This window comes from Mastomys coucha, unplaced genomic scaffold (assembly GCF_008632895.1).
Source record: "Mastomys coucha isolate ucsf_1 unplaced genomic scaffold, UCSF_Mcou_1 pScaffold20, whole genome shotgun sequence".
NCBI lineage: Eukaryota > Metazoa > Chordata > Mammalia > Rodentia > Muridae > Mastomys > Mastomys coucha.
In genome coordinates this window covers 43,475,590-43,494,124 of record NW_022196903.1, presented here as the reverse complement: position 1 = coordinate 43,494,124, position 18,535 = coordinate 43,475,590, and the positions used below count along the sequence as shown (strand labels likewise).

Below are 18,535 nucleotides of genomic sequence, written 5' to 3'. Positions count from 1 at the left end.
CAAACTTGGGTTCAGAGGGATGGCTCCATAGTTAAAAGAGCCTTTCAACTGTCAATAGCTCCAGTTCCAGAGGATCCAATGGCCTCTCATTGCTTCTGCAAGCACTAGGCATGTGCAAAGGGCACTTGCATATATGTAGGCAAAACACTCATACATGGAAAATAAAAACAAATAAATAAAAAAAATGATCTGAACTCAAACACACAACTAAGTGCAACACCTAAAGGCTCTTCAGAGACGAGACCTGAGCCCAGCAGGGCAGCATGCAGAGGCAGAAAGGACTTGGGATTCCACTAAGTGCTGTTGCTTTGCCTAAATCATACTATAGACTGAGTGGCTAGCTTCGTGGCATCTGTGGAGACAAGGTCTGCCCAGGTGAGAAAACCTACTCAGTCTTGATGGTGGAACATCAGTGAATTTCCTCCCTCAAACACACGAACCTAATACCCGACTCAGGATTCAGGAGAGAAGGACACTTAGACATCCCGTTTCCTGACAGGAATTGACAAGGGAGAAAGGAGCAGACGAACTTCTCCAGGAATTTCCTATGGCTGTTCAGCCAGGTTGTGTTAAGTGTCTGGAAGCCAGAGAGGAGCAGAAGGGAACCAGTCCTTGGGACTGGGCATTAGTGGTTCTGTGAGCTGGGAAATTAGAATTGTGGCAGGAAGATGGAACATGGGCCTCATGGGCGATTTGAAATTCATACATTACCCAGAGTCCAGAAGGAACCCTAGCTGTTTGACTGGCATTTGCTTTATCCAGTCAGGGTCAGGACTCCATCAATGGGTAAGAACAACCCTGAGGCTTCTGCCCCAGAGCCTTGGGTTCCTCAATGTTGGAGAGCAAAGGAACATCTGATGTCTTTCTCTGTCACTGACCATGATCTGCACTCAATGAGACCTAAATTGCCTAAAGGGACCTAAATGAGACAGGGATCTGCCTCTCCCAGCTCTCTACCAGATCTGTTGGAATATCATCTCACTGAATCCAGTGCTCACCAAGTGGCTGGACCGGCTATCCTATTTCCCCATCCCCCGGAGGTTTAATTTTCTTTCTTTCCCATCACTTTTCTTTTTCTTGGTGAACATTCACAGTGCTGGACAGGAGAGAAATGTCTTTCATTTTAAAGATGGAGAAAGATGTTAGGGTACCACTCAGGTTGCTCTGTTCACATAAAGCATTTGCTTTTTTGTTTGTGTGTTGGTTTTGGAGAAAGTCATACATTATTTTTAAAGATCAGTCAAAGCAAACAGAAAGAAGCTACAAGCAGTAAAGATTTTATTCATGGAAAAGACCCCATGACTATTGCACCGTGGTTTTTCCTTATAACAGCATGACACATTTTTCCGATCAGAGACAGTTTGTTTTCAAGATGCTGTGGTGAAGGATATGGGAAAGAAAGAATGGTATTATCACTTTTGTCAAATGACAATCTGCACAAGGCCAACACCCAAGTCTGTGACCTCCTCACAGTGCTTCCAAGTGTGGCTTGCACATGCCCTCTTCTGGTTTCTTCCAGCCTTGCACGAGGGAAGCACTGCCAGGGGAAGGCCTCATAGAAGGGCATGGGGAAGCTCCAAGGTTCAACCAAGGGCCAGAAATGCCCGACACACACCATCGATCCATCGATCCACTGACTTCTTAAAAATAAACAAAAGGACTGATAGGAGTGGTGGGTGGGGTAGGCTGACAACTGGCTCCTAGTGGGCTGGTACAGGACACAGTGCTGTCCTGAGAGGATGGTGGCCCAGAATAAAATACTCTGAAGGGGACAGAGTGGGAAAGGGGTGCAGATGGGAAACAGCAAGCTGACAGTCATTTTCCTGGAGCTGTGTGGGTTCAGACTAGAGAAAGCACTGGAGAGGGAATAACGTCTGAACAAAAAGGCTTGAGAAACAATGTCCCTACTCTTGCTTCCCCTCCTCTTTCTCCCCAGGCTGGATTCTGAGATGGCAGCAGTTTAAGGCTCTCAATTTGGAGGAATGACGTGTCACCTGTTGCTTGGCCGAAGGCATCACATGAGTAGTCCTGCCCAAGAGACTGTTGGTAAGCACCTAGGGGCAATAGCCCCCATTCCATCAGCCTAAGCCGAGGAACACAGCCCCTATACAGAAGCCGTACAGGAAGCAGTGGTAGTGTTACCTTTGTTCTTTCTACGAAGGTGTTGTTAAACCTGGTTTCATGTCAGTCTCCTCACAGAAGTGTAAAGTAGCTCAGGGCCTCCTGGTGCCTCAGATCTGAGCTTCAACCCTTCCCTTTTATTTCTTACAAAGAGAACAAAAGCAAAGCTATGGGTGGAGTTTGCTTTGCTGCATCTTCTCTGCTCCAGCTGAGCTTTGGCTTGATGGTTCCCCACATGCTCTACCTACCCTTTCTCCTCTCCTTAGTCCCTCTATTCCTGGACAATTTCACGGCTCTTTCCATATCATTCAACAGGCAGTTGTTAGTTGTAGAGTGACTCAGCTGGCCTGTCCTCAGGGATCTAGCAAAGGCTTAGTTATCACCTGCCCATACTGTCTTTTCTCTAATATATATTTTTTGCATCTCTGTCAAAAGTCTCATGGCTTCACCTGTGTGGATGAGTGTCTGGGCCTCTATTCAATTTATCTGTGTCTCTGATTTTGTCTTTGTTGATATCATTACTATGTCTCTGTAATATTATTTCAACTCATGATGGTGATCCCCCCAGCATTGCTCTTTGGTCAAGATCACTCTTTATCTATCTGGGATCTCTTGTGTCCCCTGGGTTCTCTTGGTGCTCCCCAGGAGCATCCATAGAAATGTTAGGGTTCTTTTTTTCTATTTCTTTGAAGAATGACACTGACATTTAAACAAATATTGTATTTAATTTGTAGGTTGGTTTCGACAATATTGACATTTTCATGATATTAATTCTTGAATATGACCAACCCTTTCATCTTCTGATGTTTTCTTCAGTTTCTTTCTCTGTTTCACAATTTCCATAAAATTCTTTCACTTGTATCTCACCAAGCCTGGATTTCACCTTTTCCACTAGACTGGCTGACCAGAGAGTCCCTGAGATCTGTCTGTCTCCCTTCTCGCCTAGTTCTGGAATTACAGATGTATGCCACTGAGCTTGGATTTTATGTAGACACTTGTTTGTCAAGTACTTTGCCCACTGAGCCATATATTTGTGTCTTTATGGAGGTGTGCATGTGTGAATGCAGTGCAGACCAAAAGGGATCACCCAGAGCTGGAATTACAGGTTGTTATGAGATCCCAGGTATGGGTGCTGGGATACAATCAATCTCCAGTTTTCTAGAAGAGCAGTATATGATCATAATTCCTGCACCAGTCCTCCAACACATCTTTGTCTTTTTTTTTTTTTTATGGCTGAAGGATTCAGGCAAACAATGCTCTAGCTTCACACATGAAAATTACATATAATTCAAAACTCAGTGCTCATCAGGTTTATGGATCTTGATCATAGCGTCTTTTGCCTGCATGTGTTGTTGAGGGCCTATGATGCCCACCACACAATTTTACACACCTCTGGCCCTTTGTATCTCTGATCATAGACTTTCTGGTTCCTGTGATTCTTGACTGCTGACCCTGGTTTTTCTGGGGTAAGACCCACCCCATTCCTGTCTCTTTTGTTCGGTCCTCACTCATGTCCTGGCCTCAGTATCTTCTATACCTTCAGAGTCCTCTGCTCCATGCATACTGTCTGTATCTTTTTCAGGGGTGGTGTGATGATGGAGTTCACGCTTTATTGGTACTGTGAGGTCAGGGTATACTTATGACTAAAATACGACTCTGCTCTGAGCTTTGTGTGTTTCTCCTCTTGGCATCACATCTGTAGGAAGTAGGGCCCAAGGAGAGACAAACCCACAGCCACACAGTCCAAGCCCCTAGACCTCTAGTCTACTACCTGCTTCATCATCTATCCTCCCAACTTCAACAAAGAGAGAAATACATTTTCCTTTCATCCTTTATTTATCTAATGGTATTTAGAAGAAGATTCCTGACATGTCTGATCCATGGGTATCAAATGAGGGTGAAATTAATTGAAGACTGAGGTTCCCTGACACAAGATAGGGGGCTTTGGGGGACAGGGATGATGGCAGAAATCACCTGGAAAGGCTCATTTCCACCTGCTAATACACAAGGTAATTAAAGTGATGAGAAGGGTCAAACCAAGCACAATAAGAAGAACAGATACTGCAGTCCAGGAGTTTGAGCAGGACTCGAAGGTGCAAAGCATTTTAGCTATCCAGCTGCCCTCCTGCTTCTCTAGCTCCCGCTTCTGCTTCTCCACCTCCTGCCTCACCTTGGTCAGGTAATACCTGTATGGTTCCTGGTGCTCACTGTAGCCACCTCTAAGGAACACCTGAGTATAAGTGAAGAGGTCATTGCTGTGGAAGGAGCCCTCACACTCCTGTTCTAGCCTCTTCACCAGGGCCATGAGCTTGGCCAGCTGCCTCTGCTGCTCCTCCCCAGAGGCCCTGTTATTGAAGGCACAGTACCTCCTCCCACACTCCCGAATCAGGCTGCACAGGTTGCGATTGTCACTGTGGGTCACAAACTCCTCCAAGGATGTATCTGCCAGGTCTTCCTTGCGGGTGAAGAGGACAATCATGTGCCTCATGACCCCTACCCCAAAGACTTCCTTCACCATCCTCACAGCCATGGCATCTTGAGCTGTGAAGCGTCCCAGCTGGGTCACCAGCAACAACACATGGGGTCCTGGGGCACACAGCAGGTAGCAGTCTCCAATGTCCTTGTCCATGTCTTGGTTCTGGGCCTTTGACTCAAAGATGGGGGGCGTGTCTATCAGTAGGATGCTCCTCCCCTCCCATGTGCCCATCTCTGCCTGGCTGGTCCTGGTCACAGACTGGCCACTGAGCCTGGACTCAAACGCTGGTCGGCGGAGGATGCTGTTCCCTGTGGCACTTTTTCCGCAGCCAGATTTGCCCACCAGGAGGATCCTCAGGCAGCTAGTGGCTTCTTGTCCTGTGGACAAGAGAAGGTTTATGTTTCACACAGTGATTCTTCTGACTGACTTTGAGGTCACGGGTCCTTGTGGATAGCTCTTCAAAGCAATGGTCCCTTATCCCAGAAAAACAATAGGCATAATTTAATGCTCCCAACTGTTTGCCTATAATTTCAGGTGGCTCTTGACTTTCACAGAGTCCCTGTTGGAAGTCATCCAAGGGGTGGAAGTGCCATAGGAAGGAGCGCTCTGTTCTATCTGAACCAAGACAAATAGGTCATTTCTGAAGAAAAGGTCCTTGTGCTGTCCCCTGGAAGATGCTCAGGGCAGGTCCCCAGAAAACTGGTCATGAAATAAGTATGAGTTTAGAAGGAGACAGAGACGGATCAGAAGCCAGGACCGACAGAACAGAGTCACCTCCTTACCCACAATTCTTCAGACTGTGTAAATGTGCTCAGCATGTTCCCCCTACCCCCGAAGGTATTTTAGATGGAAGAGCCTCAGTGACTCACATTCAGAGCCTGCTGGATATGCTAGGAATCGAAGTGACACTTGAATTTGAGATGAGGGAGGGCTACAGTTAATGTCAGCTGGAAGTGTGGGAACTGACATTACAGTGGGTGGCTGGAGAAGGGTGGAAGAGAAGATGGCTAGAAATGCTTAGAAGCAGACAAGGAGGACATGGCTGAAAGGGATTCTGATTAGCCAAGTGTGGCCCAGGGCCCATAACAGAAGGAGTGCTGGGGGTAAGGGGCTCAGGGAGCCAAGAGCTCAAATCCCCAGCATTGAAGGGATGAGGATCTGGGGCTGTCCTGTGAATCCAAACAAATTTTAAGTACATTATAGACTCTCATGTGGGCGGAAAGCTGGGGTGTAGCTCAGTAGCAGAATGCCCATCCAGCACGCATGAGGCCCTCAGTTCAAGTTTCAGTATCACAGAAAGCAAAAATCTTATTTTATTCCTTTTACTCTGTGCTGGTTTTCTTTCTTGTTTCCTTTAGTCTTCTGGGGATGTTTTGTAGGAAATAATCATTTTAAAGGATTTTTCAAAATGTTTGTAGCTGAGAGGAGATGAAGAAACTGTCCCAATTTAGTTCCAGGCCCTTCTAACTCTGAATGAGTGTCAACGACAGGTTTCCACAGTGTTACAGTGGAGTATGTGTGTGTGTGTGTGTGTGTATACACATGCATGTGTGTGCACATGTGCGTGTACACATGTGTATTTGTAAGATTATATGCACGTGTGAATGTGTATCTCTCCATATGTGTGAATGTGTGTGCATCTGTGTTTGCATGTGTGCATATGTGTACATGAAAAAAAAAACCTAATAGCTTGGGCACAACAGAACTGGAGAAATGAGGAACAAATACCAGTCACCTTTTCCCCTCTAGATCTTAACTGAGCATCTGCACCTGTTTTGGAGTGGGACAAGGAACAGTTACTCCCTCCAATTCTCAATCTCTTAGGGCCTTGGTGCTTTCTTACCTTCAACTACAGTTCCATATGTGCTCTTCTGAAGGTCTTCCATTCTCTTCTGAAACAAAAATGGGAAAGGAACTAAAGTCGGGTTCATGTGGGGACTGGTAAGGTACCTTGACTCAGGTAACTAAGGGTAACTATCCTTGGGTGGCCAGTTCCATGGCTAACTCTCCCACTCATGGGTTACTTTCAAACATCTGTAAGTAACAGCTGGAGTGAGGCTGGGGCCATCCCCACACAATGTGCTATTGCTATTGTTTCCCTTACTGGCAGGAAAGCAGATGTTCACTACAGAAGAACTGACTACCTCCTCAAGCTGGAAGTACGAAATGTGGGAAGCATTCGTGTATGAGTGAGAACTAGACGAGAACAAAACAAAACAATACATAGCAAACAACAACAAAAACTGAACCAATGTAGATGAACTTGCCGAACTAGAGAAAATAAATGCCGTGCTGTGAGTGAGTATCATTGATTTGTTTGAAATACCATGCGTGTCCAGAAAATGTTCCAGAGGCAAAGAAGCAATCCAGTATACTTTCCCTGGGAGGAATGAATGGAGGATGGCAACTTCTCCAAGGACTGACCTGAGAGGTCAGGAGGTCAGGAGGTCAGACAAAGCAACTTCCCTGCCTGGTTCTGAGATTCTGGTTTACCAATACCCACAATCTTTGTATTTAAGCACATTCAGCCAGAAACTGGGCTGAGCATGGCATACATATTCTGTGCAAAGGGCTGAAATGTTGTTTTGCTGGTTATGATATGATAAAATGAAAGCATGGAACAGGAAGGGCTAGCCTGTGACACCAACCGCTCCTGGGTGGACTCCTGGCTCATGTTAGTCAGCTAGTTAGTTTTTAAACGTTTGTAGTTTTAAAACACATTTGTATTTGGGAAAATGTGCATAAAAAAACATAGAATAAAAACAAATAGCCACCATTTGCAATGAACATAAATGATTTGCTGTTCCGATGTAGTTGCATGACCTGATTTAAAAATTAGAACATCACAGATGTACTTCATGTTATTCTGTCTTTTCCTGAATCTTCTGTCTTGCTCTCTTATTCTGGCCTTCACAGCAATCAGTATTTTGATGCTTTTACATGGTGTGAGTATTTTATCTGTATTTGCATATACATGCATAGAAATTTCATGTTAAACCTTTACATAAATGTCATTTTTGCAATGTTATTCATTTTTTATTAACAGACATCTAAACTGCTCTGAAATTGTTGCTTTTCACAACAAATGCTGTAAAAGTCCTCACAGGTACCCCTCAGCACTCCCGCGGAATAGTTCACCTGGAGCAGAGATTTTCAGTTAGCTGGATGGATGTGACTCACCCTAAGTGGGGTGAGTCAGCTCTTGCTCACCCCAGTATCTCAGGAAAAATCCCCAAATCTCCACAGCTGCTCCATGATGGCACACTCTATTTTAACCACCCTCATGGACATAGGACTGCTTGTTGGATTCAGTACTTCATAGCATGTGTCACATAATGGTGCACTCTATTTTAGTCACCCTCATGGGCTCAGTACTTCACACTATTTCAATCACCCTCATGGACTCAGTACTTCACTCTATTTCACTCACCCTCAGGGACTCAGTACTTCATAGCACGTGTCACATAATGGCACACTCTATTTCACTCACCCTCATGGATTCATAGCACGTGTGCTGCCTAGGATGATTCTGTTATTTTGTCTTTCACAATTTTATTCTGGAAATGAACTTTTTTTTTTGGACCTCTTCATAGAAAACTATTGATTATTTTCACATTGTCAGAATATCTTAAGGCATCTCCCTTTCTTCCTCTATTCCCCTTCTCCTCTCCTTCTCTGCCTGTCTACCTCCTCATACTCTTCTCTCCTTCACTTCCCTCCCCTCTCCTTCCCTTCCTTTTCCTTTCCCACTCTTCTGTCCCTCTGCTCCCCCCTCCCGCAGAAGAACAGCTCTCTTATGGCTATTTCTCACACACGGTTCTGACTACTATAAGATATATCCAGATTTTTACTAAAAGTCTTCAAATCATAGAGCATCATTTCAACTGATTTTCTGAGATTTGAAGGTGAAGGGTACAGTGTCAGCTGGGATGAAGCTGAATTCCCACTATGGCCATCCTCAGTGCAGACATTGTCTCCAGGCTTCTTGTGTGACCATCTTTCTCCTGTATTCCCTGTATTGTTACTGACAGGCCCCTAGAATTTCTATTAAAGTTACATGACCTCCCTCCCCAGAGTCACATGTTTACCTTATAGCTAAACCTCCCCAGATGGCTTCTATCATCAGTGTCTTCTTTTAGATTTAATAGTCAGTAGGGAGTTGGGGGAGATCATCTGCAATAAATCTACAATCCTTCCTTCCTGGGACCCCACAAATGATGCTACTGATCCCATACTTTGAACACAAAGCGGATACTAACTGTTCGGAATTTTCTCCCCAAACCAACACTGAGGACTGTACTTCTATGTCTAGTTTCATGTGTTTACAATCAAAAATACCCTACCCCAAAAAAGAATTACTCAAAGATAAGATTACAGGGGGGCATCTGTTCTGTTCTGAAGGATTTGAATTTGAACCTGACTTGGATCACAGTGTCAATTGAATGTGTGCAGTGTGGCTGTCATAACCAAACTCAGCAGCATTAGCAGGGAAGTTTCTGAGAAATCAGACAGACTACAGGGGACAGATGCTCCACTGAGGAACATATTAGCTGGCAGATATGAATAGATATCCAGATGCCCAGAGGTAAGGCAGGGGCATGAGATAGAGGCATTAAAATGAGTCACAGATGAAACAGGAGAAGTCAGTCAACAGCCTAGAAACAGAGGGAAAGGGAGGGTGTGGTGGACATGAAGAGATGTGGCTGTCTGCTTACAGAGCACACAACTGTGGGCAGACTGAGAATGGAGGTAGATTTCTACAAAGGGAAGGTTCTGCTAGCTTTCCCATGGGTGGGTACAGTGGTTACAGGAGATAAGAAGGCAATGTGTGGCCGGCAGCCTCGGCAGTTGACTGACAAGGAGTGGCAGGAAGGCATCACTTAAGGAAGATGCAGGAGCACGATCCCAAATAAATACTCATTCTCATCTGAAAACAGCCAAACCAACCTATCACTAGGATTTCTTCTACCAAGCAACGAGGACACAGCTCAGTCAGGAAGTTGAGAGACATAGCCTTTCTTGTCTTCCTTGTTAAGTAGCAGCCTGGTAACAATGACTCTCAGTCCAAACAGCCTGATGTGCGCAAGCTTGATGACTTGACTCTGAGCACCAGAACCCGCATGAAAAGCTGGATATGCTGGTCTGCTTCTGTAATCCCAGCATTATACACAGTGAGACAGACGTGGAGATAGAAAAATCAGCCAGAGGCTGTTGGGCCAGCTAGCCCAGCGTGTGGCAGAAACTAGAAAGAAGCCATTTCCACCAAGCAGAAGGGTAGAAATGACTTCAGAAAGCTGTCCTCCCATCTCCACAAGGGTCCAGTGGCACCAGTGCACTCCCTCACACAACTAAAAACAAAACATTTTCACTGGCATCTGCTCCACCCATCTGCCCCTCCCCTGTTCCTTTATACCCAGGTACACAGGGCAAGTTAGTGGTCAAGAGCCCTGGAAACAGTACCCTTGTTGGATACAGACCCCCTGCCTGGATATCTCTTTGCAGAACCTGTTTGCTTCAAGATAGGATGTTATTTTCTCAAGAAAAAACATCCTGCCTTTTGCAATTCGGCCCATTTGCAGGTGGTGATGAGTCAGCCCCAGTTGGGGGTTTCCTTCTTGTATTTTTTTCATCCCCTCATGAAGCTCAGCATAAATTGAGCAGAGAGGAATAAAGATTGGCATTCTTCCTTGATGAGTGACCCCAGTCTGTGTCTTTTGTTAAATTCCCCAGGCATACACACCCGATTCTTGGTACCTTGACAGTGGCGGTGCCATCATACCCTCTCCTGTAAAGTTCAACTGACAAGGTGGGGTGTTCATATGTGTCTTAAACACAAGGCTGTTGACATACCACACAAGGCTGGGGATTTGTTAAAAGAAGGTGTGGGATATGCCCAGCCATGAAGAATGGGGTAGTTTTCAGAACCAGTCTTCCAGGGATGGGCTAGATCATATAGGAGGGAACATAGAGGTTTCACTCTGGCCTGTAGAGCCTTAACCCATCCTCCCCTCCTTCAGGTGAGGCCTGTCTGACCTATGTAGGACAGGCTCTGGGGAGGCTGGGGTAAAATGAAGAAACATGTTCCACCTGCTGGGGGAGCTTGGGAAAGCCTATGGACTCTGGGACTTTAGTTACTCCTCTGTCAAAGGGGAAAAAGCATTCCTTCATCTTTTTTACCTGAGGGTTTCAGAAAGGCACAGGTGGGGAGATGGAAAGCCTAGGGCCTAGGAATGATGGCATGGAAATTTCAGGGCTCTGTCCCACCATATGCTGTCGCTGACACTCAATTCACTGCTCTTTCACTGTCCAGAAAACCCAACACACCAAGCTCACCCGAGTGTACAGCAGCTCCCCATCTCCCAAGTGGCTGTGGTGGGGTTCCTCCTTACCCAAGCCGACCCTTACAGGCAGGCAGTGGGCCTCTGCCTGCTGAGCGAGGCTCTCACAGAACAGCCACTTGTAGAGCCACGAATCCAGAGTCCGAAGGCAGGAAAAGAAGAAAACCCACGGTGACAGCACACACTCTACCCTGAAAAGGCCTTGAGTATCCGCCAGAACACGGTGAAACTGCTTTAGTAAATGGCCACATCCTGTGGAAAGCCGCCCTGCACGACTCATTTCCCCTGTGGGGGTGTTTGAATGCACAGTCCTGGGAGCCTGATGCAGACAAGTGGAAGACAGCCTCCCTTTTCAAGAAAGCCCTCTTGTGGCTGGAAAGTGCTGAGCCCCGCCCCCTAGGTTTCCCATCAGCACCCAAGCTGAACATCTGTACTTCCCCAAGCCCCTGGGCCCCCTTGTCACAGACTCTACCTTCTGAACTACTAAAGAGGTACAGAAAAGCATCGCTGGTCCCAGAGAACCTGGACCGCCCCCCTCTCAAAGGACAGCTAAGCTTGGACAGGAGACCCGGTGCTGGCTACTCCTTGTTTGCTATTTGACAGAGCCATAAGTGGTCATTGTGCAGTTTCTCACCTATGGAATGTCCAGATGGGCTGGAAGCAGGGTGAAGTATTTATTTACCTTTGTGCCTGTTAAGTTTAAGCCTTGAACATAAAACACAGTGCAGGCTTATGTAGGGCCGTTCTTGTCTCAGAGAATTCTCCTACGATGCTTTCTGTTGTCAGGGAAGTATACTTGGCTCCTGGTTGTGAACACTAGGCTCTTAAGGGCTGTAAGGAGGTGACATACTAAAAGACTACACAGAAAGTGGGGAAAATGGGAGGAAGGAGGAGAGACGGAAGGAGAGACCGAGAGTTAAAGCCAGGTAGATACAGCCCTCTGTATGTATTTTCAAGAGAAGCCATAACTGAAGCTGAGCATGGTGGCTTTTTTTTTTTTTTAAGATTTACTTATTTATTATATGTAAGTACATTGTAGCTGTCTTCAGACACACCAGAAGAGGGCATCAGATCTCATTAGGGATGGTAGTGAGCCACCATGTGGTTACTGGGCTTTGAACTCAGGAGCTTAGGAAGAACAGTCAGTGCTCTTAACCTCTGAGCCATCTCTCCAGCTCATGGTGGCTTATTCTTATCCAAGTTTGTCATGAGGCTGAAGCAGGAGGATTACCTTGAGTTAGAAGCCAGCCTAGGCCACTGTGTGTCAGTCTAATAAAAAACCTTAGCTTTTCCTCAAGAAGATGTGGCAGCATCCTTTATTAGTGAACTGTAGTCTGTTAGTAGCTTTTTATATCCTTAGGGCAAGAGGAAAATCTGCAACAGGGAGAGAGCCCTGCAGTCAGGCTTCAACTACAGTTAGATCCCCACATTCCCAGGGAGCTAGGTGGGGTCTGACCTTCCCTGATGTTTGCATTTCAAAGAGAGGCTGCTCAGAGCACAAGATTCTCCCACTCTTCAACTCAAGAAGAAAAAAAAAAGGTTTAAAAAAATATATACATCTCAAAGGCAAAGAAGAAGAACAAAAGGCTCTAGGGTTTTGGTAACACCACCACTACCACCACCACCACCACCACCACCACCACCACCATCATCATCATCATCATCATCATTATCATCATCATCATCATCATCATCATTCATCATCATAAGAAAGAAAGGAAAAGAGAATTCCAAGGGGTGGTTCTGTCCCATTGCAGAGATTTTTTTTCCACTGTGATTTTTATTCAACCTTTGGCTCTTAACTCTTCAGAAAAGCTCAGAGTCTCTGAGAAACCTGCCAGAGACCAGAGTTCACATCCTCCTACGAACACCACCACCACCCAATACTAAGAATTGAACCAAGGGTCCTGGGAGGGGAACACCTGGTCCTCCTGCCTATGCCTCCTAGAAGACACGTGCCATCAAGTCCATCTTGAAATAATTCTTTTTAAAAAGAACCTTTAATATTGTTTTACAGAGAAACAAGCGAATCCCCACCCCCACCCCCAAGTCATGGCAAGTGTTCTTTTGAAGGTAGGCAGTGACTCTTCTCTCATTAATGTTGACTATTGAAGACACTTTTCAGACCCTGTGCTTCGGTTTGAACACTGGATGGAAATCCCTGGCTGGCGTATCTCACCTCTGTGGAAAAGAGGGCAAAAGGACTGTAAGAGCCAAAGATGGTGGATGACTTCCAGGAACCTGTTTTCCAGAAACAACAGGGCAGGTGCACACGTGAGCTTTAGTGGATGTGACCGCGCACACAACATCTGAGCAGGTGCAAGCCTGACGCAAATCCCCACAAAGGCTGTGGGCACAAAGTCCCACTCCAGCCAGGAGCTATTCACAAACCATAACTCCTAGGAGAAGGAAAAATCAATTTTCTTCAATGAAGTGACACTGGGTGTATCCATACTCCAGGGCGGCATCATGTGAGTAAGGAGGTGGAGAGGATTGGGGAGGACTCGGGGAAAATGAGGGAATATGATCAAAATATATGAAATCCTCAAAGAATAAATAAGAACTTTTTTAAAAAAAAAAAAAAGAAAAGAAAACGCGTGTTCTGTTTGAGTTGTCAGTTTTGCCCCCATTTACAAGCTACCGGGTGTATTTCACTACTTGAAGGGAAGGATGGCCCACAGGGATGATGAAATGTCTAAAGGAAGTGTTTTGTTATTTTTAGAACTCTGAATGCATATAGTTAAAACTAAGACTCAACACAACAGAGCCTTAGCAAAGTTGAGGCCACGTTCCCGCACTATGAATCTCTAAAGCTAGGAGCAGAATTCTAAGTATTCTGTTTTAAAAAGATCTCGTTCCTACTCAGAACATCTTCTCAGACCAGCTTTGTCTGTTATTCTGGTCCCCAAAGGCCTTTCTGTAGAGCAGCAGGTAGATCAAGAAGGTCACACCCAGGAAAACAGTCATACCCAGTCTCCAGCCCTTCCAGTAGGGTTTCTGCCATCTCCACAGCCCAGCTAGCAACCCGGTGCGCCTCTGCATGCGCTCAGCCACTATCTCTGCCACCTTGGCGACTTGGTCCTGGGGGTCAGCGCACCGAGCGTCCTTCACCAGCTCGTACACCTCATTGGAGTAGTGCGCGCCCCCGTGCTCCTTCACCAAGCCCGCGACCATGCCCAGCAGCTGCTCAGCCTGAGCCTCGAGCTGGCTGCCTGTGGCGCGGTTGTTGAGGGCGCACACGCGGCCCCCGCACTCGGCAACCAGGTCCCGCAGCGCACGGTTGTCCGTGCAGCTCACGTAATCCTCCAGGGAGTCTTCAGCCAGGTCCTCCTTTCGCGTGAACACCACGACAGTGCGCGCCACCACCTGCTTCCCGAACAGCCTTTTCACCGCGGCCAGCGCCTGGCTGTCCTGCTTTGTGAAGCGACCCAGCTGGGTGACCAGCAGCAGCGCGTGCGGCCCGGGAGCCGACAGCACGAAGCAACGGGCTGCCTCCACGCACCCGTCGTCGGTCCGCGGGGTCTCGGAGCTGAAGATGTCCGGGGTGTCCACCACCTCCACCTGCCAACCGGCCCACCTTCTGCTGGCCAAGGTGCAACTTCTGGTGACAGGAACCGCTCCCAGCCTGGACAGGAAGCACTTCTGGCCCAGGATGCTGTTGCCGGTGGCACTCTTGCCGGCCCCAGTCCTGCCCACCAGGATGAGCCTCAGCTGGGGCTCCTGCGGGGCCCTGGAGTCCTCTGAGCCTGAGGATCAGATGTGGCAGCATTGAGTCAGAGACATAGTCTTCCCTCTGGGACACTGCATATATTCAAGCCTTTAGCATACAAGGGAAGGACCCACAAAGCCTGCTCTCCTTGGAAGCCTGATGCTCCCATCTGCTTTGGGCTCTCTGAGCTCAGGCTCCTCCCCCATCTCTCCTTTCAGCACTTGGATTCTCTGTGCACCTGCAGATGCTCCCGCTGACGTTTTACAAAATGTTCCTTTATAATTCCTGGTTTTACCAGGCTGTCTGGTCCTGAACACATGCGGACCTGATGCTGAATTGAGACACCAATGTTCCCCACGAGCTGCGGACCATCAAGCACAGGGGAGTCCCTCAATCCTAGACAATGGGGTTAGCTGCAGCACACCTTGTGTAAATGCAGGAAGTGCTCCTTCTAGGACATAGCTCAAAGGTGAAAATAACATAGGGCTTTCTCAGGGGTTGTTGGAGAGTTAGAGAAGAGAGTTCACCTTCTTCCCTCTTTCATCTCTCCTGTCTTAAGCCAGCTCCCTAAGGAGAATACCCCTCCTCATGGTTAATAGTTTCTTACATTTTATTTACTTAGGGGGCATACAACCATATCCTTTGGAGGCTAAAGGTAATTTTCAGGAGGCTAAAGGTAACTTTCATGCATTTGTTCACTCCCTCCATCATGTGGGCTCAGGAGTTGAAATCAGGTTTGGCAGCTTGTGCCTCTACCCACCCAGTCGTCTCCCTGACTCCAAATACTGATATCCAGTTAGTCCCCCATCCTCCCAACACTGGGGACCTGGTGAGTGAAGGCCACTCTAGGACTGGATTTTCCATCCTCTGTCATTTTTCTTGAAACCAGAGTAGGTTTAGTGTCCTCCCTTTATGCTACGGGAATCAGTGACAGGCTTGTCAAAACTCTGAGCTCCCAGGAGGACAGGGTCAGAGACACAGCCAAATGCAGGACCTAAGTCCTGCTGTTTCATCCCAGTGGCTTCCAGACCTGAGGATACTCCAGCCCTTTCTTACCCTGACCTCACACACAAGCCAGGAAGCATTTCCCAGAAGGGCTCTTACCATAGGCTCCTTCCTCATCTCTTGCCATCTTCCTTCCCCCCATGCTTCTTAGAAGGCTCTCAGTTTTGGTTTTCTCATTCATGTGCTCATTCCTGCAAATGAGCAAAACCCAACCACAGAGTCAGGCAAAGTCTGAAGAACAGGGGACTCTGGAGTCACAAAGCAAGGCTTTTGTCTGCAAGGAGCCAGACATTAAGGTGTGTGCTTCAGCTTTCAGCCAAGTGGGAGGCACCTTTTGTCCACAATAAATTATACTCTCTCTTCTTAGAGGTAGCAACTGGATTTTGAAGAATAACATCTCGGGGGACCAGAAAGATGGTTGCAGTGCTTGTCTGACAACCTAAGCTTGCTCTCCTGACCTCAGTAAAGGTGAATGGAGAGAACCAACTCCACAAAGTTGTCTTATGAGTCTCCAAATCCTTTTCTTCAAGCACCTCCCTTCTACCACCTATGTTCTGCTTGTAACATTATTTGATGCTGCCAAGCACTTTCTGGTCATGTAAGCCTGATCCCAGGAGTCCCTAAGCCCAAAGCAGGGTCCCCTCAGTCTGCTCCTCCTGCCTCTTGTTCAGCTAACAGGTCTCAGCCAGTGGCCGCCCAGAAATCAGACTCAGCCTCTCCAGCCCTCTCTGGCCTTTCTCTAGCGATAGCTTTGGTTCTGCGTTCCTGTCTGAGTTCTTATCTGCATTTGTCCATCATTTCAGAGTGTATCTCTTTGTCTCTACTGAGAGGGATATGTTCCCTCCCTTCGTCCCTCCTGTGGGCACAACACACAGAGAAGGGGCATGTTAACTCAGTAGCTTATCTCCCACAGAAGGGCTTTGCAAACAAGTTGGGCTAGTACCCCTTCCATCAACTAAAGCCTCTAGTAGAACTCACTGTGCTACTCCATGTCACTGTTGTGTGTGCAGAAACCACCAAACTCTCAGAAATGACACAGATCAGAAACAAAGAAACAGCCATAAGACCGAAAGCAATGAGCAAAGCTTCTGCAGGAGCTCATGGAGCTTGTCCTGGAGGAAAATGAGGAAGCATGTACAGGGCGTCCATGGGAAATCCAGGCCAGGACACCCGAGCTTCCCAGAGTTCAGAGTGGAGGCTGAGCAGCTTCCTTTCAATAGTTTCTAAGAGAAAAGTAAACACCGAGTGAAATCTCGGGTGATAAATGTTTTTATCTGGGAACATAAAGCAAGTGCAATTCTACATGCTTGAGAGAGCCCAAGATTAGTCCAGTTCCTTGCCTATAAGCTTGATGAGTTTTGTTGTTGTTGTTGTTGCTGTTGCTGTTGTTTTTAGAAATATTTAGGTGTTCCCCTCAACATCACATTTCTCGGATCCATCCTCAGTGATTCTGATACAACAAATGGGATCTTTCTCACAAATTCAATTCGCATCCAGAATTTGAAGATCACTGTTTCTTAAACCCTTCCTTGTAGACATGAAGAAACAGAGGTGCCCCTGTGGTTGGAGGGACACACTCCAGGGTAGCCTGACAAGGGAGGACTAATTCCACTCCTCTCAAGCCTGCTAGAGCCCCTCCTACAGGCGGTGAGGAGAAGAGACCTCTGAGGGACAGACGTGGCCTTGAAAGCATGGTTTACAGGGACACAGAAGTTATCTTTTGCTTTTGCTGAATGTGCATCCTGACTAATGCTGTCTTCTAAACTGTGCTCTGCTCCCAGAAGGAGATCTACTATACATTTCCCTTATTGTAAGAAAAAATGTGGGGGAAGAGATAAGTTTTGTTCCTCAGGGATGTATACACTCCTAAGACTTCCTCCAAACTCGTCAAGTTGAAACCCAGACCATCCTAAAGCACCAGGCAGCCTTCCCTTGTCTGCTCCGCGTGCACAGTATGGTGCACAGGGCTTTGTACGATACAGGTGTGGAAGCAGCAGACACTTTGGTCTCACAGCCCAGTCTCCTCTCCACCCCAACACACAGCCCTCAGGCTCACCTTGTGGAAGCAGCAGACACTTGGGTCTCACAGCCCAGTCTCCTCTCCACCCCAACACACAGCCCTCAGGCTCACCTTTCTTGCTGACAGTCTCTGAAGTGGCCCAGAGAAGCCCCAGTCTTGCCTTCCCTTCACTTGTGAGTGCCGAAATCTCTCAGTCCCAGGGCTGAGCATAGAGGAAGTTGCTAGGCTGCCTGGGTCTTAGAGATCAGGAAACTGAGAGAAAGGCCAGATGATGATGCTTAAAGAGACAGACACATTTTCCATGCAGTTGTGGTCTTAGGGCTCCTTTAAGGAATCACACACTCGATCTTCTCTGTGACTAAAGGTTGTCTGGGTCCAGAAGGGTTCGTAGAATCAAGCAAGTGGACAGAGCCCTCCGTGGCTGACTCTATTCTAGATTGGCTACAGCTAATTTTCTGTGTGTGTGTGTGTGTGTGTGTGTGTGTGTGTGTGTGTGTGTGTGTGTGTGTGGTATTGTTGTTGTGTTGTTTTGTTTGTTGTTGTTTTTATTATTTTTGTTTTTGTTTTTCTCTTTAAGGATTTCTCTTACTACAAAATAGTCTCCAATTGAGACTGGAGGATGACAATTTTAAGCCCTTTCTAGGCTACTTAATCTTCTTAAGACCCCATCTCAAAACAAAACCAACAACCAAAGGCTAGGGGTTTAACTTATTGATAGAGCATTTGCCTACAATCATTTGCCTAGAATATACAAGGTCCTGGGGTCTATCTGATACCAAAGAAACAAAAAAGAAAACTTTAAAAAGAATAGAATATCTAATATCAATAAGATTGATATTGGTTATTAGTAATTAATCTTTAAATTA

At 46.7% G+C, this 18,535-nt stretch overlaps 1 protein-coding gene across 1 annotated transcript; it reads right to left on the bottom strand.

The window, feature by feature from the left end:
• Positions 1–1,256: 1,256 nt before the first annotated feature.
• LOC116099850 lies at positions 1,257–18,297 on the bottom strand. The gene is made up of 6 exons (XM_031384011.1): positions 17,781–18,297; positions 15,749–15,840; positions 13,805–14,681; positions 10,931–11,288; positions 6,441–6,489; positions 1,257–4,974 (listed from the first exon to the last, which is right to left on the bottom strand). The coding sequence occupies exons 2-6, from the start codon at positions 15,828–15,830 to the stop codon at positions 4,106–4,108; spliced, it is 2,235 nt and encodes a 744-aa protein (XP_031239871.1). The 5' UTR covers positions 15,831–15,840; positions 17,781–18,297; the 3' UTR covers positions 1,257–4,105.
• Between the last annotated feature and the right edge of the window lie 238 nt (positions 18,298–18,535).

Excerpts from the sequence above, each read along its gene's own strand:
- LOC116099850 (XM_031384011.1), bottom strand. The coding sequence starts at position 15,830 with ATGAATGAGAAAACCAAAACTGAGAGCCTTCTAAGAAGCATGGGGGGA. Across the intron at positions 14,682-15,748 it reads AGATGAGGAAGGAGCCTATG|GCTCAGAGGACTCCAGGGCC; the intron begins GTAAGAGCCCTT and ends TCTGATCCTCAG. Across the intron at positions 11,289-13,804 it reads CAAAGCTGGTCTGAGAAGAT|AAAAGGGAGGCTGTCTTCCA; the intron begins GTTCTGAGTAGG and ends AGGGCTTTCTTG.